Genomic DNA, 23,480 nt, shown 5'->3' on the forward strand with positions numbered 1-23,480 from the left:
TTTTTTTTTAACCTAAGTTACAGGAATCGATACAAGTTCCCAAAGTTCTGGTTCGGTGCTGTTCATTGAGTAATCCTTGTGTTTCCAACTCAGGTGGCAGAAAGCAGCGTCTTACCTGAGTGCCGGTCTGGTGGAGCCGGCTGACCTACACAGCTGTATGGATCATAGAGAACTATGGAGGGGCAGCCTGGTCATCAGAGAGAAGAAGGTAAAGACCTCAGAATTGAGTGGATAGTTTATTTCACTGTTGTCCTCCTTTACTTGATGTAGAAAGGTGGAGAAAACATGAATTCAGTTAAACCTGTACAGTACGAGAACTTTGAAGGTGTGTGTGTGTGTGTGTTAGCTGAGATGAGACAAATAACCTCTTTTGTCTCATCAACTCTTGAGTCTCTGTTTGTGTGTTTGCTGAATAAGCAGCGTAGAGGGCATGCTGCCTTTTTTAACGTACCTGTTTGCTTGCTCGCCCGGGGCTTTTTATGATGAGCAGTGCTCTCTACGCTGGAGCACACGGCTCGCTGAACTGAGCGAGAGACGGCAGAGGAAACATCACTTTCGTAAGAGCCCCCTTTACAAGGGCTACGTGTGGAGACCTGAGTCAGGCCTCACTGTTCTGTTATCTTTCTCAAATGGAATGACTCATGCAGTGCACACAAGGGCCTGGGGTACATTTTCACATATTTTCTTTTGAATTGTGTGAATTTTCAGTGTGACGTAAGTCTGTTTCTGCTGCTGAATGAATCTAGAGGTCACTGAGGGGTCATGGGAAATTGCTCTACCTTGCTGGCAGCGTCGGAAATACACGAAGGCAGAGGGCAAAATCGCCCCTGAAGAAATATGATTAAATATAATATAAAACCACGAAATAGAATTTTGAATGATATTGCCCTTTACAATTAATGGGGGAGTGCTGGAGTAGGCAGAAAGAGAGACGCGAGACCTCACCACTCAATGAGCAAAGTGGACTATTCACCATTAATCTTTCAAAGTGTGAAAGATCCATATCGGAGACCGATGGATTTTTTTTTTAATGTATCATTCAGTTTTTTGGGATGACGAGGGAGAGAAATGAATTAAAAGTATGTGGTCTGGAGGCGCAGATCTGGAAAGGAAGGGCAGGCAGGGGGAGGAGTTATTGCTAGGTTCTTCAGATAAAATCTTTGCCGCCCGGTCGTTGATAACCCCGGTTTTAGAGATCGGTGTGATTTCTGCAGTGTGTCTCATACTGTTGCTGTTTTTTGTTTAACCTGCCTGACTTTTCCCAGCGCAACTTTATAATAACTTTAACCGTTGTTGAGATCTAAAACGATATTCGACTGAGGTATCTTGAAACTTCTAAGAAGTTATTTATGTTATCTTATGTTAACTTATATGTTTGTCAAAAAATATTAAATAAGGCAACATTGTTTAATTTGTCATTCGCAGAGTGTAAAAGTTCTTATATATTAAACATAACCAAAAATGTCTTCAGGCCAGAGAGATTGGAAGAAACATTCCCATCAAATAATAAGAACTAGAAAGGGCACTCGGTCGAGCGCATACCTTCGCCGCAGCCACATTGTTGGTACTTGGCATGAGAGTGTGGGGAGCTTAATGTCATGTGAACATTTTGGCACTAGTTGCATGCTATAATTGGATAAAAATTGACCGCGCTATGGTAAAAAGAAGATTTGGACCTTTTCATGACCTTGACCTTTGACCCAATCGATCCCAAAATCTAATCAAATGGTCCCTGGATAATAACCAATCATCCCACCAAATTTCATGCGATTTGGTTTAATACTTTTTGAGTTATGCGAATAACACGCAAACATAACCTTCCACAAAATGCAACGGTAATAATGTTTCTGGAAATATGTTTGTTTGATGCAGACCTGTTGTGGAAATGAAAATAAGTTTCTAGGCTCAAATTTCTTAGTGATTTAATTTGTTTAATTTATTGATCTCGTGCTGTTTGGGTTCTTCCCTGAAATACGTGTAAAGCAGCGTTAGCTGACATCTTTTGGAGGAGTGGAACAACCTTCAAAACAAAACTTTTAAAGTGAAGTTGCAGGCCAGTTGAATGTCTTTCCGAGTCCACTGGCAACACCGTTTTCAGAAGTTTTCTCCGGTCATCTCCGGTCATCTCCGTCTACCGAGCTTCGAGTCCGCTGAGGCGAGCACGCGGCGTCTCCTTCACAGAAGTGACCTTTTCTAAGTTGCTGCTTTCAGATGTGCATCTGTCAGTAAAAGTTTCCCAGTGGGCGAGCAGCGGAACAAAGGAGAATTCCCAAAAGAATAAAAGCCTGTCTGAGAACAACCACCGCTCATACATAGCATAACAACCAATGCAGGGCTCTCAAGTTTTGAAGACAGGCAAGAGTGACATTTCCACCCCCCCCCCCCCCCCCCCAGAACTAAATTGTTTTCTTTCTTTCCTTTTCTTTTTTTTGATTGGCTGATAAGTGGCTCCTCACAGCAGATCTCTAGGGGAGCGCTTGATTCCTCCACGGTGAGGGCAGCGCGGCTCATGTTGGCGCGCTGCGGCAGATTAAAACATTAAATAGCCGAGAGTTTTTTTCAGCGTGAGAAATACGATGTGTGGCGGGAGTGCGTGACTTAAGACCGAAATGCGTGAGTCTCACGCTCAATGCGTGACACTTGAGAGCCCTGCCAATGCGTGTCTGTGTGCCTGTCTGTGACCATTAACCATCCAGCCATGTGACATAGCAAACGGGTCCATTTTGGTGTGAAACAAACATTTGATTACTGCGTGATGGACTGTGACGCTATTAATCAAACAATAAAATAAGTTGTCCCTCTGTGACCGGCTCTCTCCTCAGTTTGTGTCGGAGCTCCGTTTTGACGGCTTTTCTCTGCGCTCCTCATTGCGTCTCACACCAGGGACCCGCCCAGCCCCCTCCACCACGACGGACCGCAAACTGCAGTCCGAGGTGAGTCCTCTTCACTTCGTTTAAGCCACCTTTTACCCCCGAGCTAAAAAAACAACACCCTCAGATCACCAAAAGCCTAACTGGTAGAACAGTTCATACTGCACTAAGAATGGGGCCCTCTTTGTGCACATGTGTGATAGCTAGAGCCTGACAATTAGACTGAAGAGCCATTTTGTTTCAGGACTTTGTCTTTTGTTTGCTCTGACCAATCAGTAGCATCCTTTCCATTAACTTTGAAGCAATGTTGGTCCTGGTTTTGTTTGTATGAACACATTCATATAGGCGGTGGGATTCACATCCTGCCACTTGTTTCACGTTTTTTTGCGTTTTGCTAAGAAATGAATGTTAACATTACTTTTTTGTTTACAAGAAAACTCCGTGGGGTAACTTTTCCCAATTTGTCACCTCATTATTTATAGTTTCTTTCTCTATGACAAAATACATTCTCTGATGTGCCAGCAGTTGCATCACAGTAGCAAGCCGAGTTTTCTGCCAGAGGGCTGGAGGCCCTGCACTTGGTCCAAATGATGTCAGTGAGGAAATTTTGTTTAGAGAAATGTAAAATGTTTGAGGTTGTTATTAAGCTTGAAAGAAGACTCATGCAGCTATTGTATGGCCTTTTCCCTTCACACTTTAGGGACGGTTTTGATTGACAGCATGTTAAGTAGATAATGACTGGATTTACATCTAGGGGAGAAGTGTTCCTTTAACCCCAGGTCAAGCCTCATCTTACCTCCAAGCTAAAGAGTTGAATGAGCTGCACAATCTCCTCATGATTTCTGGTGGTTAGATGGAAAGGAGTTCAAAAGGGTCACTTCCTGGTTGCCCTTCAATCACAACAAGGAACCTGTGACTGAAGGACCACCAGTCAGATCAATCACATTAATGTCATCTGCCAAATGAAGGCAGCCCTCTTGTACCTCTGATGACCATATAGCCACAAAACTGTATTAAATATAGATTTTGGCATCTCATCACAGAGAGCCAAAGCCCAAGGGTTTAACGAAGAGAAATGTGTCTGCTGCAGTCACATGTTGTTCCTCGGTTTTGTCCATCAATCTTTCACCAGACTTGATGTCCTTCACGTGGCATCCTTCAATTGCATCATTCACTTTTCATTTGTATTCAGCATTTCTAATGGAGCGGTTCCGAGGTATTTGTCTTGAGGGGATATGAATCTCTGGCAGCGACTGAGAAACTAGAGTCAGCTGTCAGCTCGCAGTGATATCTCTGTGTAGCCTCAGTTAATGTTCATGTATCAACACTTTTGTCGGTATGTGATTAGTATGAACTCAAAACCTTTTCATTAACTATTATAGACTTAAAAACAATGATGTGAAGCATCTGACTTTTTTTATTTTTGGATATTGATACCACGGCATTGGGTATTGACCGTTGGAGAGAACCAATCTGATACCAGTTTTTATTTTTATAGCTCTTTAAAAAAAAAGAAGAAAAAAAAATATATATATATGCTTTCATTTGCGTCATACTACTTTGTTATAACACTGCACCATGAACATAGAGCTTCTTGCTGGTATATCCAGACTGCAAATTGCGATTGTAAGATAGTAAGACTTCCTTTTATTGTTGGCATACTGCATTTAACATATTGTTAAATATTGTCATCTTTTTCTGGCATACAAAATAGTACAGTAGTACGAGTATTGGAACACGCACTTGGTTACTATCATAGTTTGTGACTAATGGTAAACATTACCTGCTCAAGGTCAGCATGTTGCCGCATGAATGACATAACAACACATATGTTTACCTTGAGCACTAAAACCCAAATGCGAAATGTTCTAGCTTGTAATCTGTCGTATTTTTTTGATTGTGTTCTTTTCCATGGAGAAGATGTTGTGTGCTGGTTGTGTGCGGTGTAAAAGCTGTGTATTTGTTGAAGAAGTGTACCCCGTGTGAGACGAGGTCTTTTATAGCCGTTGGCATTGTTCTGTAATGAGTCTTCTTGCGGAGATCAACATCCATAACAATAAAGCCACACAGAAGCTCTGCCTCAGAAGTTATGCCCTGATATGAGGTCTAATAGCACACACACACACACACACACGAACGGGCGGCCTTGATGAGCATTAATAGAAATAGGACACTTGGCTTCCAGGATGTCTGTTGTACACACTAAAGAAATACTGATGATGTTGATTTGCGCATCAGGATAGAAGTGATACAGAGGGGCTTTTGTAAGTCATCATTTTGAATGTGTGTTGTGTTGATGTCAACCATTGTCTGCTTTGTGAGTATGTTGTGTGTGTGTGTGTGTGCATATGCTCATTAATCAGTTAACACAGCAGAGTGCCACAGTTGAGTTGTGTGTGTATGTGATCGTCAGATCTGTGTACAGAGAAGCAGATGGTGGTGATTGTCTTGGCGCACAATAAAAACAAGACTCCGAGGACAACAAAACTATCACATCTCCGCTCTGCTGGGATAAGTGACTGTAAAATCTAAACTATGCGCTGACAAAAACTATGAGGCCTCCTTACTGTCGGGACTAAATGTTGTGTTAATTACTAACGCACACAAACAAAGGCGCCCAGCCTCAGTGCGTAGCGAGGCCACACTGGGCTGTGTGAGCACCAAACCCCAAGTGTGTGTTTACTGTGATTTATGACATGAGGGTATGAAGTGTGGGCTTCCCTATATTAAATACTTATACATGTTGGTCTATTATATGGTTAAAATGTTCAAACAGTCATTTGTATGCTGCGATATTGATATATATTATGATGTAATTATAGTACATTTAATAAAGACAATGTTTATTGTGAAAATATTGAGATGAGGATCTGTAGAGTAGATAAAATACGTGTCAAATCAAGACACTTAATCACATTGATTTCCTGCTCATTGATTTTCATCACTGGATGAGCTAAAACAATGACAGATATTATGAGAATGTTGTCCTTGTTACAGGGTTGATGTTCTATAATGATAATCAGAAGGCTGGGCGTTGAGTCCAAGTGGAAACAGTGATTTTGAAAAAATGTACAGGGAATGAAATATGGCTCAAAGTACGATACAGTCCTTCTACACATGTTCAAAACGATGTCACAGTCAACTTTTCTATTCATACTTAATTATCCAGTAATCTGTTCATCAAAAAAGCTTTTTATTAAAATGTAATGTTCTACACAGATTCCACTGCCTTATAGCACATTCAAATGGTGACATTTAGTCTCTCTCTCTCGCTCTCTCTCTTTCGTGTCCTTTTTATAATTTAAATAGGCTATTGGGCACAAAATCTGCTTTCAAAGTTCTGCACATCCTCCTGAACCCTTTATCTTATAGTGAAAGTCCGACGTCAGATTGTCACTAATGTCCTCGGCTGTTTTGTTTGTTGCAACATACCAACGAGTTCTTGTTGATGTATTGAGGCTTGGAAATAGACCGTTTGTTTTACTCTTACCTCTTTATTGATGTCAGATGGACATTTACTGTAAAAGGCTTCTTTGCCTTCACAGCGCTCCTGAACTGCACTTCCAGCTCGGCTCTTCACAAAGGAAGCTCATGAGACAAGATTACAGCAATCTGTGTACTTCAGGATGGGAATAATATGCAAAGTAAACACACAGCTATCAGAATGGATAAACATTTGCATTCTCGAATCACCCAAAGTCATGTGGAAAAGTACAAACACATTTTAACTGCAGGGGATGTGTAATTTGAAACCATGACAAATAGAGGGACAGTTTCAAGTAATGAGGACTGTTTACTATTGGAAGCCACTGCATTAGTGATTCTCTTCCCATGGTTGAACAAATGAGGAATGCACTTTACTATCTTGCTAGCAAGACTGGAATTTGACCCAGGTTCATCTAAAATCTCGCTCTACTCTTAATCTTTGAGTATATCAGAAATGGGTCAGCCCTTCATTCTCCAGATCAATAAATTATGAGATTGAGATTTCAGGCTTTCCTTGGAAATAATGTAAGTTTCTTTTTGCAAAAGCCCTGTTTTTCCATTTGACAAATTATTTATTTATGATTTATTGATTTCTTCATAACCCAATGAGCTCATTAAATAAGTAGGACAACTGCAGATAGTTGAAATGTAGGTCTCTTAATATTTTCTATTTTTTTATGTGAGCTACATTGTGTAAATTAACTGATGGGCTCCTGAGAGGAAACATGATATTCTGTGTTTAGTATAGATGCAAATCTTTTGGTCAATCACGATGCGATTCAAAATTGATTCTCCATGTGCTGCTGATTTCAGGATCTGCTATGTCAGCTGTGCACTAATAACATTTATTTATTTGACAAAAGTCACATCAACTGATTGCAATAAAGTAAATACACAAAGACAAACGCCCAAGACCAAAGTTGACATTTACTCATGCTATACTTGTACGAATACACATTTTACTCAAATATTTGTCTATTTCTCAGTGACTTTAAAAATATCAAGTTTAAGTTGTAAACAAATTAAAATAAATCTGCCCTAAACCTGCTCAAAAAACAATTTCTAGGCCTGGGCTGGTTGACATTTATTTCTATATGTTCAACAAATCACACAATGTGAGAACGACTTTGTTTATCGTGAATCCGTTCAGAATCTGTTAATATTTAAAGTGTTACGTAACGCTGATGTGAGTCAATTACCGGTTAGTTAGTCAGCAGTAAGTTAATCAACAACAATCTTGATTCAATAAAAAAAAATCTGTTATATGTACATGTCGCAGTAAATGGATAATCTTTGTGAACAAGAGATTTGAAGATGTCATCTTTAGCTGTTGGAACTTAAAATATTCATTTGCCAAACAATTGATGGATTAATTGACAATGAAAACAAGTATATATATATAAGTATTATTTAGTGGGTGTACCGGTGGATGTCCGTGCTCAGTCTCTGTGTGTTTTCCTTCCTGCACACACGTCTGGGTCCAACATGTAAATTTGGTGACATTTCCACTGGAAGTCCAAATCCAGATCTGGAACTGAGAGGTCAGATTCAGGGTTGTTTGTATAACATGGCCTCTGAGCTGGTTAAGGTTGAGCATCTTGCTCCAGGACTCCTCCGTTCTATCTTAGTCTTTCACCTGTTGGATGTTCTCCAACTCCTCCAGCTGTTGCCTCATAAACTACTGAGATATTTTTGTTGTTGTTGCTCTATTTAGATGCTGTTCTGCGTGATAAGATAGATAGATAGATATATACTTTATTAATCCCCAAGGGGAAATTTGTCATAAGATAACACTGTTGTTTTTTCTTTGTCCTCTTCTCTGTGTTTGTTTGCTTCTTTCTTTATGCCTCCTGCTTTCTCTTCTCCTCCTCCCCTCTCCGTCTCTCTGTCTTTCTGGTCCTTGCAGGTCTTCCATTACTACGCACCCATTTTGGATTTGGTTCAGCTGGTATCTCTGTCCGACCTGCCCAGCTTTCTGATGTCCACAAGCCAGTTTGAACTGTATCCTCTTTCCTGAAGTGTGTGTGTGTGTCTATGTGTGTGTCATAATAAAAACAAAGTCATTATTTTTCCTCGCATTTAGATTTAATACACTTGAGATTACCGGCTTGAATACAAGTCACACAAAATGTAGCTTCTCCTGTTTTTACTGCTGCGTTCACACCAACAGCGTGGCGAATAATGAGGATTATCTAGTCTCAAAAGGGAGTTGGTAACACCGTCTCCCTTTATTGTTTTGTTCCTTCACCACCAACAAACAGAAGCGTGTCTGGGAATTCGATGAAAGCTAAACTTCTGTTGGAACAGTTGAGGTCACTGCGTGGAAAGGTATTGCCCCATAAAGTGCCCTTGAATGTACACATATTAGAAAAAGTCAGTCATATAACTTCATAATCTCAAATGAAGTACATAACTTAATTCATTGTATTTAAAGCTTATATTTCTGCTTTTTTACTTTTACAGTCAAATGTGAGTTCATGTCGAGAGGACATAATGCCTATAAGATGCTTCTTGTATTCCATCTGTGGGACTGCGGGGCTGTGTGATGGTGTATGTTTATCGACTGTGTTTCTCTGTCTAGGTCGGAGCGTTATTCAGCTTGTCCTGTATAATCACCCCCATTGCTCAGCACGCTGCCAGCCAGCTCAGCTCGCAGCGCTGGAGAGAGTCTGTAGCCAGCAGACCGAAGGCTTTACCCGGTAACACTGTTTTCCTCTTCATGTCCTTTTTATTGCCTTGTTCAATTGATGACTGTTTGGCAACAACAGGGGAGCCATATCACCTTCTGTGGGGAAATTAATGGGTAACTAGGAATATACTAATATCGATAATAAAACACTGCGCTGGGGAAGTAGACTTGGAAGTAGGACTGAATCAATTTGGAAAGCACCACTGGAAAAACCTGAAACAAAATGTACACCGCAGGATTAACTGATATGGCCATATGTGTGATACATCTGGATTGCTGGAGCAAATGGTAAACAATAAATATAAGAATTGGACAGCAGGGATAAAATACACAAAACGCTTCATCAACACATTTTAGAGTAAGATATATTCGAGGTCCAATGTGTAGGATTTATTGGCATCTGTCGGTGTTGGGCAGAAGGCAACCAACAGAATGCCCTCACCGCGCTCGGCGTGTAGAGAACCTACGGTGGCCTTCGGGTAAGTCAAAAACACAAAAGGCACATTCTAGAGCCGGTGTTTTTGGTTGTCCACTCCGGGCTACTGTAGAAACATGGCAGCCCTCGCTCCCTAAGTAGATGTGGGGGCCTCAGTCTAAGGGAACATAAACACAACCATTCTTGGCTTCAGTTGATTAATATGAAGGAAACATATTTAACTTAAATACCCTTAAATCCTACAGACTTGACCTTTTTGAAGTAGAATTGTACGGATGAAATATTTTGTTTTATACTCGAGAAATGTGAAATTATTACCAGCGACCCATAGGACAAATTAGGATTTAAAAATCATATGTAGAGTGTGGCAGGTGTCAAAGCAATGACTAATCGTAATAACGCAAGCGAAACGTGAAGAAGTGAATCACCTCTTTAGTCGTGGATTAACTCTGGTTGTAATCTCTCTTTTTCTGCCGGTACTCTGCAGTGCCTGACGTAGAGATGAAAGGTGAGAGCGCTCACTACCTCCTCTTGGTCCAGGGCTCAGATGAAGTTGGGTTCGGAGGCTGCAGGGTCAGGATGTTGCACTCGGACAGTCAAATCAATGGAGCGGCTGCCATGGCAACAGTCTCTGGGTTGCTGAGAGAGAAGTCTCTGTCATCACCAGGTAAATGAAGTTGTCATGTTCGTAGAGGTGTGTGTGTGTGTATTTCTGTGTGTGCCGCTGTGAATGTTTTATTGTTACTTTAATTGCTAAAGCCTTGAATCGCAGCATCTTGGACCTGTCTGGTCATCATCCTTTTAAAAAAATATATACTTTATTAGAGAATGTGCACAATATAGCGACAGGGATCAGCGAACAAGTATTTATTTATTTTCACTCCTGAATCTTAAATAAATATTGATAGAACATTGTTTTGCACTATCATTAAAATCATGCCAAATCAGCTATTCGCAGTTCCTGTTTGTTATGTACCCATAGATGTTCAGACGAGTATCACTGGATTCCTTCGATAGTGAAGAAAACGTGATGAGTCTCAGCAACTTCGGGGTTGTAAGGAGTCTTTTTTCCTACATTGTGAAAGTGGTTAATGCACGTTTATTTGCAATGGGCATGATCAGAGAGAACGCTGTCCTCGGGAAGTGTTTGAGTCACCCTGCATCTAAACATATGTGTATGATGTCTGTTATGAAGGAGTATACATTGCTGATGGTTTTAAACTACACGCGGAGAGGCATGCCTTGGTTTGAAAAACATTTGGAGGTTTTGAAACATTTAGCAGAAATTAATCTTCTGCCATTGCAAAGAAAAGCATTTCAAGTTTCTCTTAAAACATTGAAAGAGTGAGGGCCTTTGTTCATCTGGCTAGCCTGTATGAGCTTCACTGTTTCCCCTCCCCTCACAGCATTGGGAAGCTGTGCCTGTTCTGTTAAGGACTTCCTCATCCTTTTCACTAAAATGAGAACAATCAATCAAAGAGAAAAGAAGTGAGAACGGGTGTTGAAGAGACGGCTGGATTGACGGAGAGAGAGAGGAAGATGTTGAGGAGGAATGGAGTGAATGTTTAGGTGAGGGCTGAATTGGATGGTTGAACAAAGGCTTTGGCTGCCGATGGTGGAATACGTGACAGACACGTGAAACTCAAACTGTTGTTTGTTTAGTCTTTCCTCTAAACTTCTCTTCTTTCCAGATGAAAGTCCTTCATGGTTCTCAGGCTTCATATCATATTCAAGAGACCTACTGTGACGTTTCCTCCCGAGAGTTTCCACTGTTAACGTTTCACGAAACCTTCGGGAGACATTTTTTGAATACTGTTAAATGCAGAGCGAGACTTTAAAAGGTGCCCTAACTGCTTTAACGACAGCAGAGTCTTGGAATGCATTCCTGAGGGTGGTTGCACAAGAGAACGAGAACGGGCACTCAGTAGAGCGCATACCTTCGCATATCACAAGATTGGGCATTGAATTATGAACATTTTGGCATTAGTTGCATGCCAATTGGATAAAAATTGACCGTGCTACGGTAAAAAGAAGATGTTGACCTTTGACCCGATTGCTCCCAAAATCTAATCAAATGGTCCCCGGATAATAACCAATCACCCCACCAGATTTCATGCGATTCGGTTTAAAACTTTTTTTGTTATGTGAATAACACGCATACAAATAAATAAATAAATACACGGCGATCAAAACATAACCTTCCGCATTTTCAATGCGAAGGTAATAAAAATTTTAAAAAATACACGGCGATCAAAACATAACCTTCCTTTTCAATGCGAAGATAAAAAGCATGAAATGCACCTTTTGTGTCCTTCACTCGCATAATGTTGCAAGTATCTTTTGCCAACCAAGCCGTTCCAGATGTAATTATTCAACCATATGTTTACGACAAAGTATTGAGCAGCAATAGGTGTATCTGTTATTGATGACTCATTTAATGGGCCCCGACCTTTTAACCTTGTGATTCCTTATAATTGGGCTGCAATGATTTACAAATTTGTCATAATTCCTCTCAAGAGTGGTATTATTTGGTCTCATTTTACCTTGATTTTAATCGTTTTTTTGCAACGTATTTCAAGTGTACTGACCTCTTTCTGCAAAATCAGTGGAGCAGCCCTTGAACTCCATTGGCTCTTCAGTTCCCTCTCAAGAAGTATCAAAACATTCTCGAAATAATTTTCCAAACAAAGACACAGTGGAGATTTGCAAATGTTCCCTCCACTGTGTCTCTGTAAGCAGCATGTTGTGCCCTCGTACCCGTCTCCTAGGAGCCGGCCTGCTGACGAGGGAGAAGAAGGTGAACCAGGTCCAAACGCTGGTACTCAAAGAATATCTCAGTGAGTTCTACTTTTAAAGAGCTGCTAAAAATTGTAAACAAATCCCGGAATATACTGTAATTCTGGGAGTAAAAAGTAGGTGGTGTAGAAGTCGAACATTATTTGGACAGAAAATACTGCACACTCACTGTTGTGTCTTTGTTTTCGATGCTTAATGTGTGATCACAACCAAGACGAGCACTCAGAACAGCCCCTTGAGTTGGCTGAGATATGTCAATCAAACTTTTATGCCCCCACGCAGGATGGGGAAGCAACCTCTCACACAACAGTAGAAGAGGGATTTGGTTTAATGGGCACAGATTTGTCACTTAGCACAAACATGTTTTGCCTTTTCTAGTAATTAGTGTCCGGAATAATGTTTGTTTCTTAAAAAAGAAAAACTAAAATTTAAAAGTGTTTTTTTCCCCACTTAATGTTGACTTAATGACAGACACACACCCATGCATACATTCATACACCTGGTCGATGAGCAATTATGTTTAGAGTATGATGGGAATATATTGATTACTGACCCTGAAACAACTCATTGTGCAAATGTGTCTTTATGGTTTGGGGATGTATAAATATATTTCATGACTGGAAGAACGCATCAAACCATTTACTTCATGGCTCATATCTTAAAAAACAGGTCATAAGAAATGCAAAGTACTTGGATGATTAATCTCATTCCATAAAGTTATAAGAGCTGAAAGAATTAATTGATTAACTATTCAGTCATTGTACAAATGAAAAATGTGCAACTATTTAGATAATTTACGAGTCATTTCAGTTATTCTAAAAACAAATGTCAAAACCCTGCTGGTTCTTCTAAAATGTGAAGATTTGCTGCTTCTTTCAATTTTATATTATTATAAATTGAACATCTGTGGGTTTTGTAATGTTATGTTTGAAAATGTCCGTCTTCAGCAGAGTGTGAGCTTTTTACAGTGTGTATCGACGGTCGGGGCAAATCTGAGCTTCCTGAACTGTTTTCAGTTGGAGCTCCCCCAGCCCTCAGCACAGGCTGGTGCACAGGAACACTCTGTGGAAATATCATTATTTTACAGACTCCTATTATGTCCCCTTGGCAGGAGAAGATAGAGAAACTCCAGTAGAGTGGAGCCCGATTAAATGAAGTGGAGTGAAATTCTTCAACTTCAGGAAAAGCAATAGGGCTGCTTCTGGAAAAGGCCGTGAGCAGAATGAAGAGCCCTGAGAGACCCGGGACCTAAATGAAATTCATTGCAATATATTCTGACTTGGCACTAAATTGAGAAAAAAAAGCATCTTCTTACGAGTGGCAAAAGTTAGAGGTATTGTATTAAAGTTTACTGGAAGTTGTTCTTATTATGTGCAATGTTATTTGCACCACCGTGGGTCTGTTTGTTGTCTCATTGGCTGTCATCAGTCTGTGTCTCTGCATGGGATGTAATGAGTATTCAAGCTGATGCATGCGAGTGCAAAGGGCCTAATCTATCACTCTGTTTCAATTTCACTGGTTGAAACTCCCAACCATTTATAATGTAACGTGAAACTTTATTATAATTGCCCCTTCACACCCAAAGCACACTGCAGATTGTGTTGACAAATATTACAAAATAGTTGCCGGGGTCCAAACCACGATTCTGTCTGATATCAGGCAAAAGAGTAGAGACGTGGATAATTAATGATGAATTTTAACACTCAAGTCAAATTGACAAATCGAAGCAATTTGACCATAACATAGATAGATGACAATTTATTAGAGCAATACTAAATCTCACTGGGGCTCCATCAGAGAGGAAATGTATCTCCCCTCATTAATGCAAGGGATTCTCCCCGTTTCATAACATACATCTTTGGGGTTTGGTGTAGTTGAGGGGAGAAACTAGTGTGGTGTTGAGTAGTAGAGAGATTAAAAATTTAAATCAGGGGGAAACCCCCCAAAACTGTAATATATTGCCAAGATTAAAACCAGTGTCTGTCTGTGTGTCTAGGACACAAAGAAGAAGCGTCAGCTTCAACCTCAATGCCAATCAGTGACTTGAAGGTGATCCTGAGTCTGGCCAGGGAGCAGTATCTGAAGATGATTGACTCCACTCCGCCCTCTGCCTCCACTTGTCTGACAGACGAGGAGGAGGGCACGGCCGCCAAGGACTCGGGTATGAACGAAGAAAGAGATGAAAGAAAAGCAACAATATTTACACATCCATCCAGAGCCACAGTGGAACTCCTGCCACTCACAGACTGCCTTCTCCTGCTCTGTTTATAACACTTGAATAACACTTTCAGTTATTAATAAATGTGTCCAAAGGACACAGTTTTACATTAAAAATCAAAACAGGTAGAAAGTGAAGAACTGTAAGAACTTCCCTCTTCCGTCTCCGCAGTGTTCTCATATTATTCCAGGATAGTTATCCTCATTGTTTGCTTGCCATCTGAGCATTTCAACTAATTCGCTTCTTTTGTTGTGTTACTTTTATGGAGTGGTATGTTAACAAGCAGAACTACATACCATCTTCTTGGGATTCTTGCCTTGATATGTTAGTAGATTGAGGCTCGCCTCATACTGTGTACATGTATTGGAACTCGTCTAATTCTCTGGAACAGTCCACATAATGATCTCGTCTTTCAGTACATCTTCCCGATTTCATATTTTATAACATTTTCATATACGTAGCTCTCCATGCGGTAAAGCCACTAAACTTCAAATAAGAGAAGTGAAGATGGACATGGAGAAACATGCTTTCTAAATTGCATATCAGGTATTTTTTTTCTATAATCCTCACCCGACCTCTGCTCTGGAGAATAATATTTACAGCAATAAACCGCTTCTGCAATGCATTAGGAATGTATTTTACATTTGCATTTCTGCAGCACCTAAAGGTGTGAATGACTTCAGTCTCTTCATTTCTCACACATATATAATCTAAGGAGATTACTTGTCAGTAAACCTACTCAAGCAAGGTCAATCAGTATTAAAGCATCTGAAAGCGAGCATTTACTTGGTATTTTTATGCTTGTCAATATCAGATAACTAATGCCGTATCTGCAAAACTAAGGATCGTTTACCCTTGAAGGCTTCTTCTGAAGTGCGCTGATCTCGGTGCACAGTATACTCCATATTTGCTCCACAATGGGAACCAACCTCTCTCTGCAGTTGAATGGAAATCCACCTGTTACGGTTTTGAAGAAAAGGGAGAAGTTTTTAATTAACCACATTTTCAATCAGACAAATACAAATGTTTCATGCGAGATGTATATTCAGCAAGGTTAGTTCTTGCTTAAAGGGAATCTACTAAATGAAACAACCAGCTGAGCCTTCAAGTTTCTTTGTTGTAGGTTCTCCGACCGTTTCCAACCTTCTATCTGACTGGCCTGAGAGGAGTGTCCTCCACAACATGGAGAACTTGCAAAGGAGAAGACAGAAGAGGAGGTACTTTTAAAAACAAATATTTGTTGTCTTTTCGTCTTTATTACCGGAGCACGTATGGCATTTGACAGGCTCACTCATCAACATCAATAAATGACGACGATCACAGCCCAAAGCGTCTTCACGCCACACGGCCCAGACGCCACCGAGAGCTGAGACGGCTGCCCCAAGAGGAGAAGGCAGAGGTGGAAGCTAAACTAATCCAGCTAGGGCATCCTGGATTAAGCTGCACTTGACGAGAGGAGGCGGACTCAGTGTTCACACTAATGACGCTTGGTGCTCAAACAAAGTCAACGTGGGTGACGGTGTTCCCATCATGTTGAATTTGTAATGTCTGCCCAGATACCGGCCTTGTTATCTGCCCAGAGAATTGTTTTTGTTGCTGCTGTTGTGCAACCCTGTGTTGTATAATGATGGCAATACATTATACTTGAATCCTTAAATTATATTTAAATAGACACATGACCGTTTTGTGCAGCTAATGTAATGTGTATGATCTATAGTGTATTTTGTGTGTGCCAGGTTTGGTTTGCTAGGTCCAGGCTCCAGCGACAGTCTGCTGGGTCCTAAAGACAGTCAGAAGAGCTCCTCTGCATTACTGGACGCCAGAGAACTTCTCAAACATTTCACATCTGATGGCCTCCCTGCTGGGGAGCTGCAACTACTGGCTATCAATAGAGGGTAAGTTCAGTCATCTTTTCTGGTTCCATGACCTGACTAATGCTCATCAACATATGTACCTTCACACTGAAAGTCATAAAGATGGAGACAGAGGCAGCAACAGGATTACAAGCGGCCATCCGGCTGAGAGCGGCTCACACAAAGATGGTCATGAGACGAATGAACAGTAACACATACTGCAGTCAGGTAGACCGTATCCATGTTGTTTTAGCTTGGTTATGGATGGCAGTTAATGAGGCCATAATGAGAATTTGATTACGATCATTAGCCCGCTACAATGGACTTGCAACCCGTTGATTGAGTTAGGGCGATGGTTCTCAGACTTTTTCTGTCGCGCCCCACTTCGGAGGAAGAAAAATGTTCGTGCCCCACTGCCCCAACAACAATGTAACTAAATGGTCCACGCTGAATTTGTATTGAAATAACAACTTTGTTTGAGTCCTCCATCTGAGCTTTTTCAAATAATAGAATAAAGAAAATTTTAATCACTTTTAATTGAACCAGATTACTCCATCAGACAAAACCAAACACAAAGTGTAACCACTTTGTTAGAACAATGCAAATAAAGTTGTGCAAAAAATAACTGATATTTAGCAAATAGCTTATTGTGGCTGCACTTAACATGTTGGGCACTGGATATATTTTCAAGATAATAACAATAAGTCCAACATGTGAAAAACAAAACAAGTTACTGAGTTTTACACGAACTATCTTTTCAAAATAATAAAGTGCAAAACTAAATTAATGCAGATATGTGTGAGCCATCAAGTTGTAATATTTCTAATTCACTCAGATTCTCAAAGGAATCAATATTCTTGATCAGGTGTCCTGTGACATCTCAGCTTCAGTGAAACCTGATCTGCTCTGCCTTGAAGATGAAGATTTAATTCATTCATTTTTTCAAATATGTCACTGAGATGTGAATTTCATCAGAAATTATTCATCAGCAAACAAATTTGACTCCAAAAAGTATATACATGTGTTACGTTATAAAGATAAAATAAAGGATAAACTGAGTACACCACCTCTTTGCAGATTAATATGTGGATAATTTCAATTGTATTGCACGGTCCTGTATGACACATGTCATCATATGACGGATGTGTAGTGTCTCTCAGCTCAAAGACGCGACAACACGTTTCCTCCTGAGAGCCACCGAGCTTCATGTGAAACAGCTGAAGGCTCCCATCTCCTCACAGAGTGAAAACTGGTGCTTTCAGGGACTTTGTTTTTATGAAATTGACCACGCTGATAGCATCGGTCAAATCCTCGTCTAGTTCACGGCACATGTCATTCAATTCAATTCAGTTTATTTTTTTGTGGCCCATTATCACAAAATACAAATTTGGCTCAGAGAGCTTTACAATCTGTACACATACGACATCCCTGTCCCAGGACCTCACATCGGATCACATGTAGAGCTTCTCGGTGTATGACAGTGTGTCCATTGCACATTGGAGACTCTCTTGACCATCGCCTCCCTGTTCCCCGCCATGGTCTGCACACACAAGCGTAATCTGTTAACCGCGTAACCGTAGCGTAAATATTTACACGTACTTTTGCCTTTAATATCTCGGCGCCCCACTTGAGGGACGCGCCCCACAGTTTGAGGGGAATAAATATGTATGATTCAGTAATCAGTTAGTCGTAATACTTCTCACTGGCCAAACTGTGTTTTAATCAACAACTTTTGTATTTGTGATTCATTGAAGAGAAGAACTATTTTATTTGTGAAACTTTGAATTTTTTGTTCCCCCACCCCTACTCTCTCGTTCTCTCCAGTAATAATGTGTTCCAGATGTCACCGGACCTTTCTCCCGGGAGAATCAGCCAGATGCCCTTCAACAAAGCCGCAGTGTCCCATTACCACGGCATAGAGTACGTTTCTAGAAGCTATGCAGCGACTGTTCAGCTACAGTAACGGATATTTTATAGTACTGGCAGCAATGAAACATGTATGATGATTAACAGACGCTCAGACAGTAACAAGCCACATCAGTCTCCATCCCTTCTTCATCCAATATTCAGAAACGTGTGTGTGTTTGTCTAGGTTCTGCCTTGACAATCAGCGCTCCCTGGACCGGGACCAGGCCTTAGTAAAACTCCAGTCCCGTCTGATTCGATACGAGACCCAAACCACTTGCTCCAGGGAGCCCTGTGCCCTCCCGTTCACCCTCAGCCCCGCCCCCTCCCCCGCTGTGATGTCAGAACCAGGAAGTGTGCCGGACGGAGAGACTCTGCAGAACGCCGATGTCGCGCGACTCAAGCGCAGGTCGTGGGACACGGACATTATCGGAGGTTATCCTCGCAAGAGGTATGATGATGATGAAGATGATGAATGTTGGTCCTGAAAGTGCATGAATGAATGGATACATGGATGGATGGATGTTGGGGTTTACGGTACATGTACCAACGATGCTGACCACGTCTGTGACTTAATGTTTTTGTCTGAATGATCCAGGCTGGTGAAGTCCGAGAGCAATGACTCCCTCTGTTCTCAGAGCAGTGGCAGCAGTGGGACGCACCCTGCCATTAGGTCTGTCCGACAACAGCCGACCAGATCCCAGTCCACGGCCTCAGGTGTGTGCATGGTATTATTGATCAGGACTATCTCATAAACGACACTCTCGATCGGTTGTAGTCAAGTATATAGGTGCTTCAAAGCTTGGAAATCTGCATGAGAAAATCTGCACACCATTGCTTATAATGTTAAATAATGAATTATTTATCGACATCCTCAATGTCCTGTATGATGATATCAAATTATACATAGAGCAGCAATTCCAAACATTGTAAACATGTATCATCTTCTCTTTTAGTGTCTTGTATACATGTAAAAATACATCATGAAATGTACTTTCTTTTAAAGAAAATGTTTATGGAATTCTTTATTGAATAATTTAAGAGGCCTAAAATATCATTGAAATGTGATTACACCATCAAAAGCGACCAAAAAGTCTTTTATTATAGGAATGTAACGTTTGTTGGTGATTTGCTTTTAGATATCATGTCGTTGTGGAACAACACACTTATCAGAGTTCAGGCTTGTTGTGACATGTTTTAACCAATTCAAATGTTAAATAACTTATTTATATTGATCTGATTCTGATTACGTCTGGCTCTACTCGGACACATGCCAAGGATTTGTATTGCCTTGTTGTTCATTTTCCTGACATTGCTAGGTTTGGTGACTTTTCCCCCTGCTGACAAACCTAAACCTCAGCAGCTGAAAAGTCAAGATGACAAAGAAGAGGACAAACCTTCCAAAGAGTCACGCTCCCAGAAACACAACAGGGTGAGAGTGTGTGCTTGTGTGTGCGTTATTTAAAGAACACTTTCTCTAATTATTATTACCGAACATGCAGTGATTATTTTCACCAACATATTGATGCTATATAAATAATCTAGATATAGATGTGAGCTTTTCCCACATGTAGCCACACACAGGAAGAATGGAGAGCACTCGATGTGGCCGTTTGGTTCATGCATGACCTTCAAATCCGTTTCCCTTCGTTGTGTCGCGTTAGGAGGCACGCTGGTCGCGGCCGTTGAGCATGAGGGCTAAACGCTGCGTTTCTCTCACACCGACCACTTTGTGACTCACAGTAAACCTGGTTGAATTCTAGTCAAATCAGCTCAGCCCATGTTTGCATTGGATTCCAGACCTGACCAATTGAAAAGTTAACAATTTATTGGTAATTTTTTGGACTTCAAAACAGGCAAACTATAAATAGTGTAAACAACCGAGGAAAGAATGTGAAGTCCATGTTCTTGAGGCTGCAAGTCTCCCCTTGCCGGTCATGTAAAATGCTTGCTCGCTCTCTCCGTCTCTTTCTCAGTTAACTTTACGTTAGGGCGTCCTTTAAATATCAGCACTCCAGTAGGTCGACAAGCAGATGTGAGCGTTGCCTTGGTATCTGGAGCTGAACGGATTAAGAGGCTGGATGTTTGACCCGCTGTGGTCACTCTGCGCCGGTTCAACGGGTAAAAAGGCGAAACCTTGGCGTGACTAACAAAATAAAGCTGCACTTGAAGACTGGAGCCCTGTGTTGTGTTCATGGTGCCACCTGAAAGCAAGGGTAGAAAATGCTCGCCGGGTTGTTTTCAGTATGTTTCACCACCGTATGAAGCTCCGTTTAGTGAAACACTCGCACAAGAGATAGGCAGTTACTTTGAGTGGACGGTCATAACTAGAGCAACCAAACCAAAACATAGGTGATGATAAACAATAGTTTTCCTGTAATAGTCATTCGTTTAACAATTAATAAAAATAAAAACATTGTATTTTACTTTTTATACTAACAAGTAAATGTGTAATTTCCCGACTCGCCACAAAATTTCAAAACAAAAAATCCCCACTTTCTGTCTTTCTACTACAGATGAGAGATGTGCAAAAGTTGCAAACGTTGTTTTGCATACAATCACTGTGAATGTGGGGGCTGTAAAACATATTTTAAAACTACTATTATCATGTCAACTGTATACACACACACACACACTCTCTTTCTCCCGTCTTTTTTGTATTTTTTTCGGTACAGTGTGCAATGACGGGAACACATGTGGTCACATGACACACACACCGTCACACCGTTACTTCTGTCCCACGTACAGCTCACAATCTGCTCGGTGACCTGTACCTGTTCTGATTCCTGATTACTATTCAAACTCTTATCATCAAACCAAGTGTAGGAGAGAACAGTTGGCCCTACTCAGAAATAATGATGGCAGTTTATTCAGGACAGATTACAGATTAAATGCTGCCTTTCTCCTCATGAGACTGAATAGCACAGATGATTCCTCACAATAATTTATCGTGTTTACTCTGAACAGTCGCTGTGACGAGATCAAAGGCAGATCTATTTATTTCAGGAATTTTTCTCCGGCGAAGCTGCCAGTAAAATATTTGTATGTTTGTACATGTAAACTCTCTCTGAATGTAAAACCTGAGCAAGGACGGCCCCCGAAGACGGGACATTTTGACATCTCTCCCTTTTTATAAAGGGAGCTGTGCTAAAATGAGTTTCTCTGAACCAGATTAGCGTCAGGTGGTTCGGGAATAAACACAACTAGTTTCACAATAATGCAAATAAATAAGTGAGCGTGTTTGTGTTCTCAGATGCTGCAGGAGGTCGTGGCGAAAGCGCTCCAACACCACGGGATCGCTGCCGAGCACGAGTGCTTTGAGGCCTGCGGAAAACGACTGTTTGAAATCTCGAAATTCTATCTCAAGGTTAGTCTGTTTACCGCCCACACACGCTCAGCGCTGTCCTCTCATTTGATTCATCTATGGATGCAGGAGTCGTTCTGCAATGTTGACCATATGTTGTGTTTTGTTTTCGAGCCTCGCAACAAAGTCGAGTGATAATAAGAACCGTTGGAAAACACCATTTGCCCGAAACCCCACATTTCAATCTATTTTTTTTTTTTTTGCTCCTTGTAAATTGTGATCAGGTATTTTTGTTTAATATAAAATAAACAGAGGAAAAATTGCTGCCAGAAGAAAGCTACTTGATCTACTCTATATGCGGTTGGGTGTCGAATATATATATTAAATTTCTTTTGAGTGTTGATTTATCTGAGATATTCGTTTGTTTTTGTGTATATAGTATTTTCCTTTGCTAATTCTTTGTTTTGTAAGTATTGGGCAACTCTGCCGGCACTTCAGGTTTATTGGACCAGCACCTGGAATCTTTACCACATTCAAGATTAACATTTCTAGATGGACAGTTCACTTCTTTTGTCTGCATATCATTTATTCCTGTGACGCGTCACTGGCCTGTTTCAAGTGTTTGGTTTTGATTATGTACAAATAGTTTAATTTAATACATTTGTTAAGATATTTGGGTAAATGTACTTATTTACAGTTTGCTTTTCTCTCTACTCTGTTCTCCCAATATTCTCTCCGCACTTTAAAAGTGTTGACTTATAATATCTGATCTGAATGCTGTGAATCCCATTTGAGTTCACCGCACTGCGCCCCTCAGTGAGCTCCTCTTCTGTGGTTTGATCCCAGGACCTGAAGACGTCTCGCGGTCTGCACGAGGAGATGAAGAAGGCAGCCGGCAGCAACGTGAAACAGGTAACGCCACCACACGCACACACACACACACACGCACAACGCGCTTGGCTTTGTCGTCTTTCTGAACCTCCTCACACTTCTGTTGTCTTGTTGCAGGTCATTGAGTGGGTGTTGGAGAAGTACTCAAAGAATACATGAGACAAACTTCATTTGTATGTGAATTTTATTTCATAGCTAAAAGAGGATTTCACCTTTTTGTATGTTTTATGATAAGAGTGTTTACTTTTTACGACTTCCTGATTAGTTTTAAATTGATACATTAAGTCTGTTTTAATGAACTCAATCTTTTATTTTACTTTATAATTTATTCCACTAATATGATCATAACGGGACCTTTTTGAAGATGTAGCATTATAATTATTAGATTTACGCCCACTGCTCCGTAGCCTGAAAACAGAAAAACAGAAACCGACTGAGACCAAAGCGTCACGGTGCACTGTGACCTCTGACCTCTGAGAGGCAACAAGGGCGTACACGTTGGCTCCAAGTTGCTGTTGTCTTTTCTTCTGTAGCTATTTTTAATCCTTTCCCACTTGTTCATTTTGTTTTCTAAATACTCTAATGATTTTAGGCCTTTATGAATGTACATATTTTATTTTTGTTCTGTTTGTAACACAATAAAGTGTTTATTTCTTAATGTGTTCAGAGTGTAACTTTGTCATTATTACATCATCAGTGCCGGTCTGAATGGTAGCCGTTATCCAGACTTTGAAAGCAAGTGCAGAACGTCACGCAGCTTTGGATATCACTGATGTTTTGACTTTGTACGCAACACCGCGAATAGTTGTGCATCTATGAGGCGCCACAGCCACGCGGGCACCACGCTGTGTTTCCTCCAACAGGAGCTGGCCTCAGGTTTCTGGCAACCGCAGCGACATCTCCTCCATGCCAAGATCACATAACATTACATGTCATTTAGCAGACGCTTTTATCCAAAGCGACTTACAATAAGTGCATTCAACCTAGAGTATAAACTAAGAACAACAAGAATACAGGAAGTAACATTTCCTC

At 40.7% G+C, this 23,480-nt stretch overlaps 1 protein-coding gene across 1 annotated transcript in view; it reads left to right on the top strand.

Annotated features, from left to right (window-relative positions):
- mtbp (MDM2 binding protein) overlaps nucleotides 1–23,110 on the top strand; it is a 28,152-nt gene extending 5,042 nt beyond the window's left edge. Inside the window, exons 7-23 of the mRNA XM_056444636.1 lie at nucleotides 94–208; nucleotides 2,823–2,933; nucleotides 8,263–8,357; nucleotides 8,618–8,684; nucleotides 8,938–9,055; nucleotides 9,969–10,148; nucleotides 12,250–12,318; nucleotides 14,274–14,438; nucleotides 15,619–15,712; nucleotides 16,232–16,390; nucleotides 18,173–18,268; nucleotides 18,441–18,704; nucleotides 18,852–18,970; nucleotides 19,573–19,685; nucleotides 21,507–21,620; nucleotides 22,404–22,469; nucleotides 22,566–23,110. Coding sequence (XP_056300611.1) covers nucleotides 94–208; nucleotides 2,823–2,933; nucleotides 8,263–8,357; nucleotides 8,618–8,684; nucleotides 8,938–9,055; nucleotides 9,969–10,148; nucleotides 12,250–12,318; nucleotides 14,274–14,438; nucleotides 15,619–15,712; nucleotides 16,232–16,390; nucleotides 18,173–18,268; nucleotides 18,441–18,704; nucleotides 18,852–18,970; nucleotides 19,573–19,685; nucleotides 21,507–21,620; nucleotides 22,404–22,469; nucleotides 22,566–22,607 — 1,987 coding nt within the window. The 3' untranslated portion in view covers nucleotides 22,608–23,110. The remainder of the gene's footprint in view (nucleotides 1–93; nucleotides 209–2,822; nucleotides 2,934–8,262; nucleotides 8,358–8,617; nucleotides 8,685–8,937; nucleotides 9,056–9,968; nucleotides 10,149–12,249; nucleotides 12,319–14,273; nucleotides 14,439–15,618; nucleotides 15,713–16,231; nucleotides 16,391–18,172; nucleotides 18,269–18,440; nucleotides 18,705–18,851; nucleotides 18,971–19,572; nucleotides 19,686–21,506; nucleotides 21,621–22,403; nucleotides 22,470–22,565) is intronic.
- The last annotated feature ends 370 nt before the right edge of the window (nucleotides 23,111–23,480 follow it).

Source organism: Pseudoliparis swirei, chromosome 22, assembly GCF_029220125.1.
Source record: "Pseudoliparis swirei isolate HS2019 ecotype Mariana Trench chromosome 22, NWPU_hadal_v1, whole genome shotgun sequence".
NCBI lineage: Eukaryota > Metazoa > Chordata > Actinopteri > Perciformes > Liparidae > Pseudoliparis > Pseudoliparis swirei.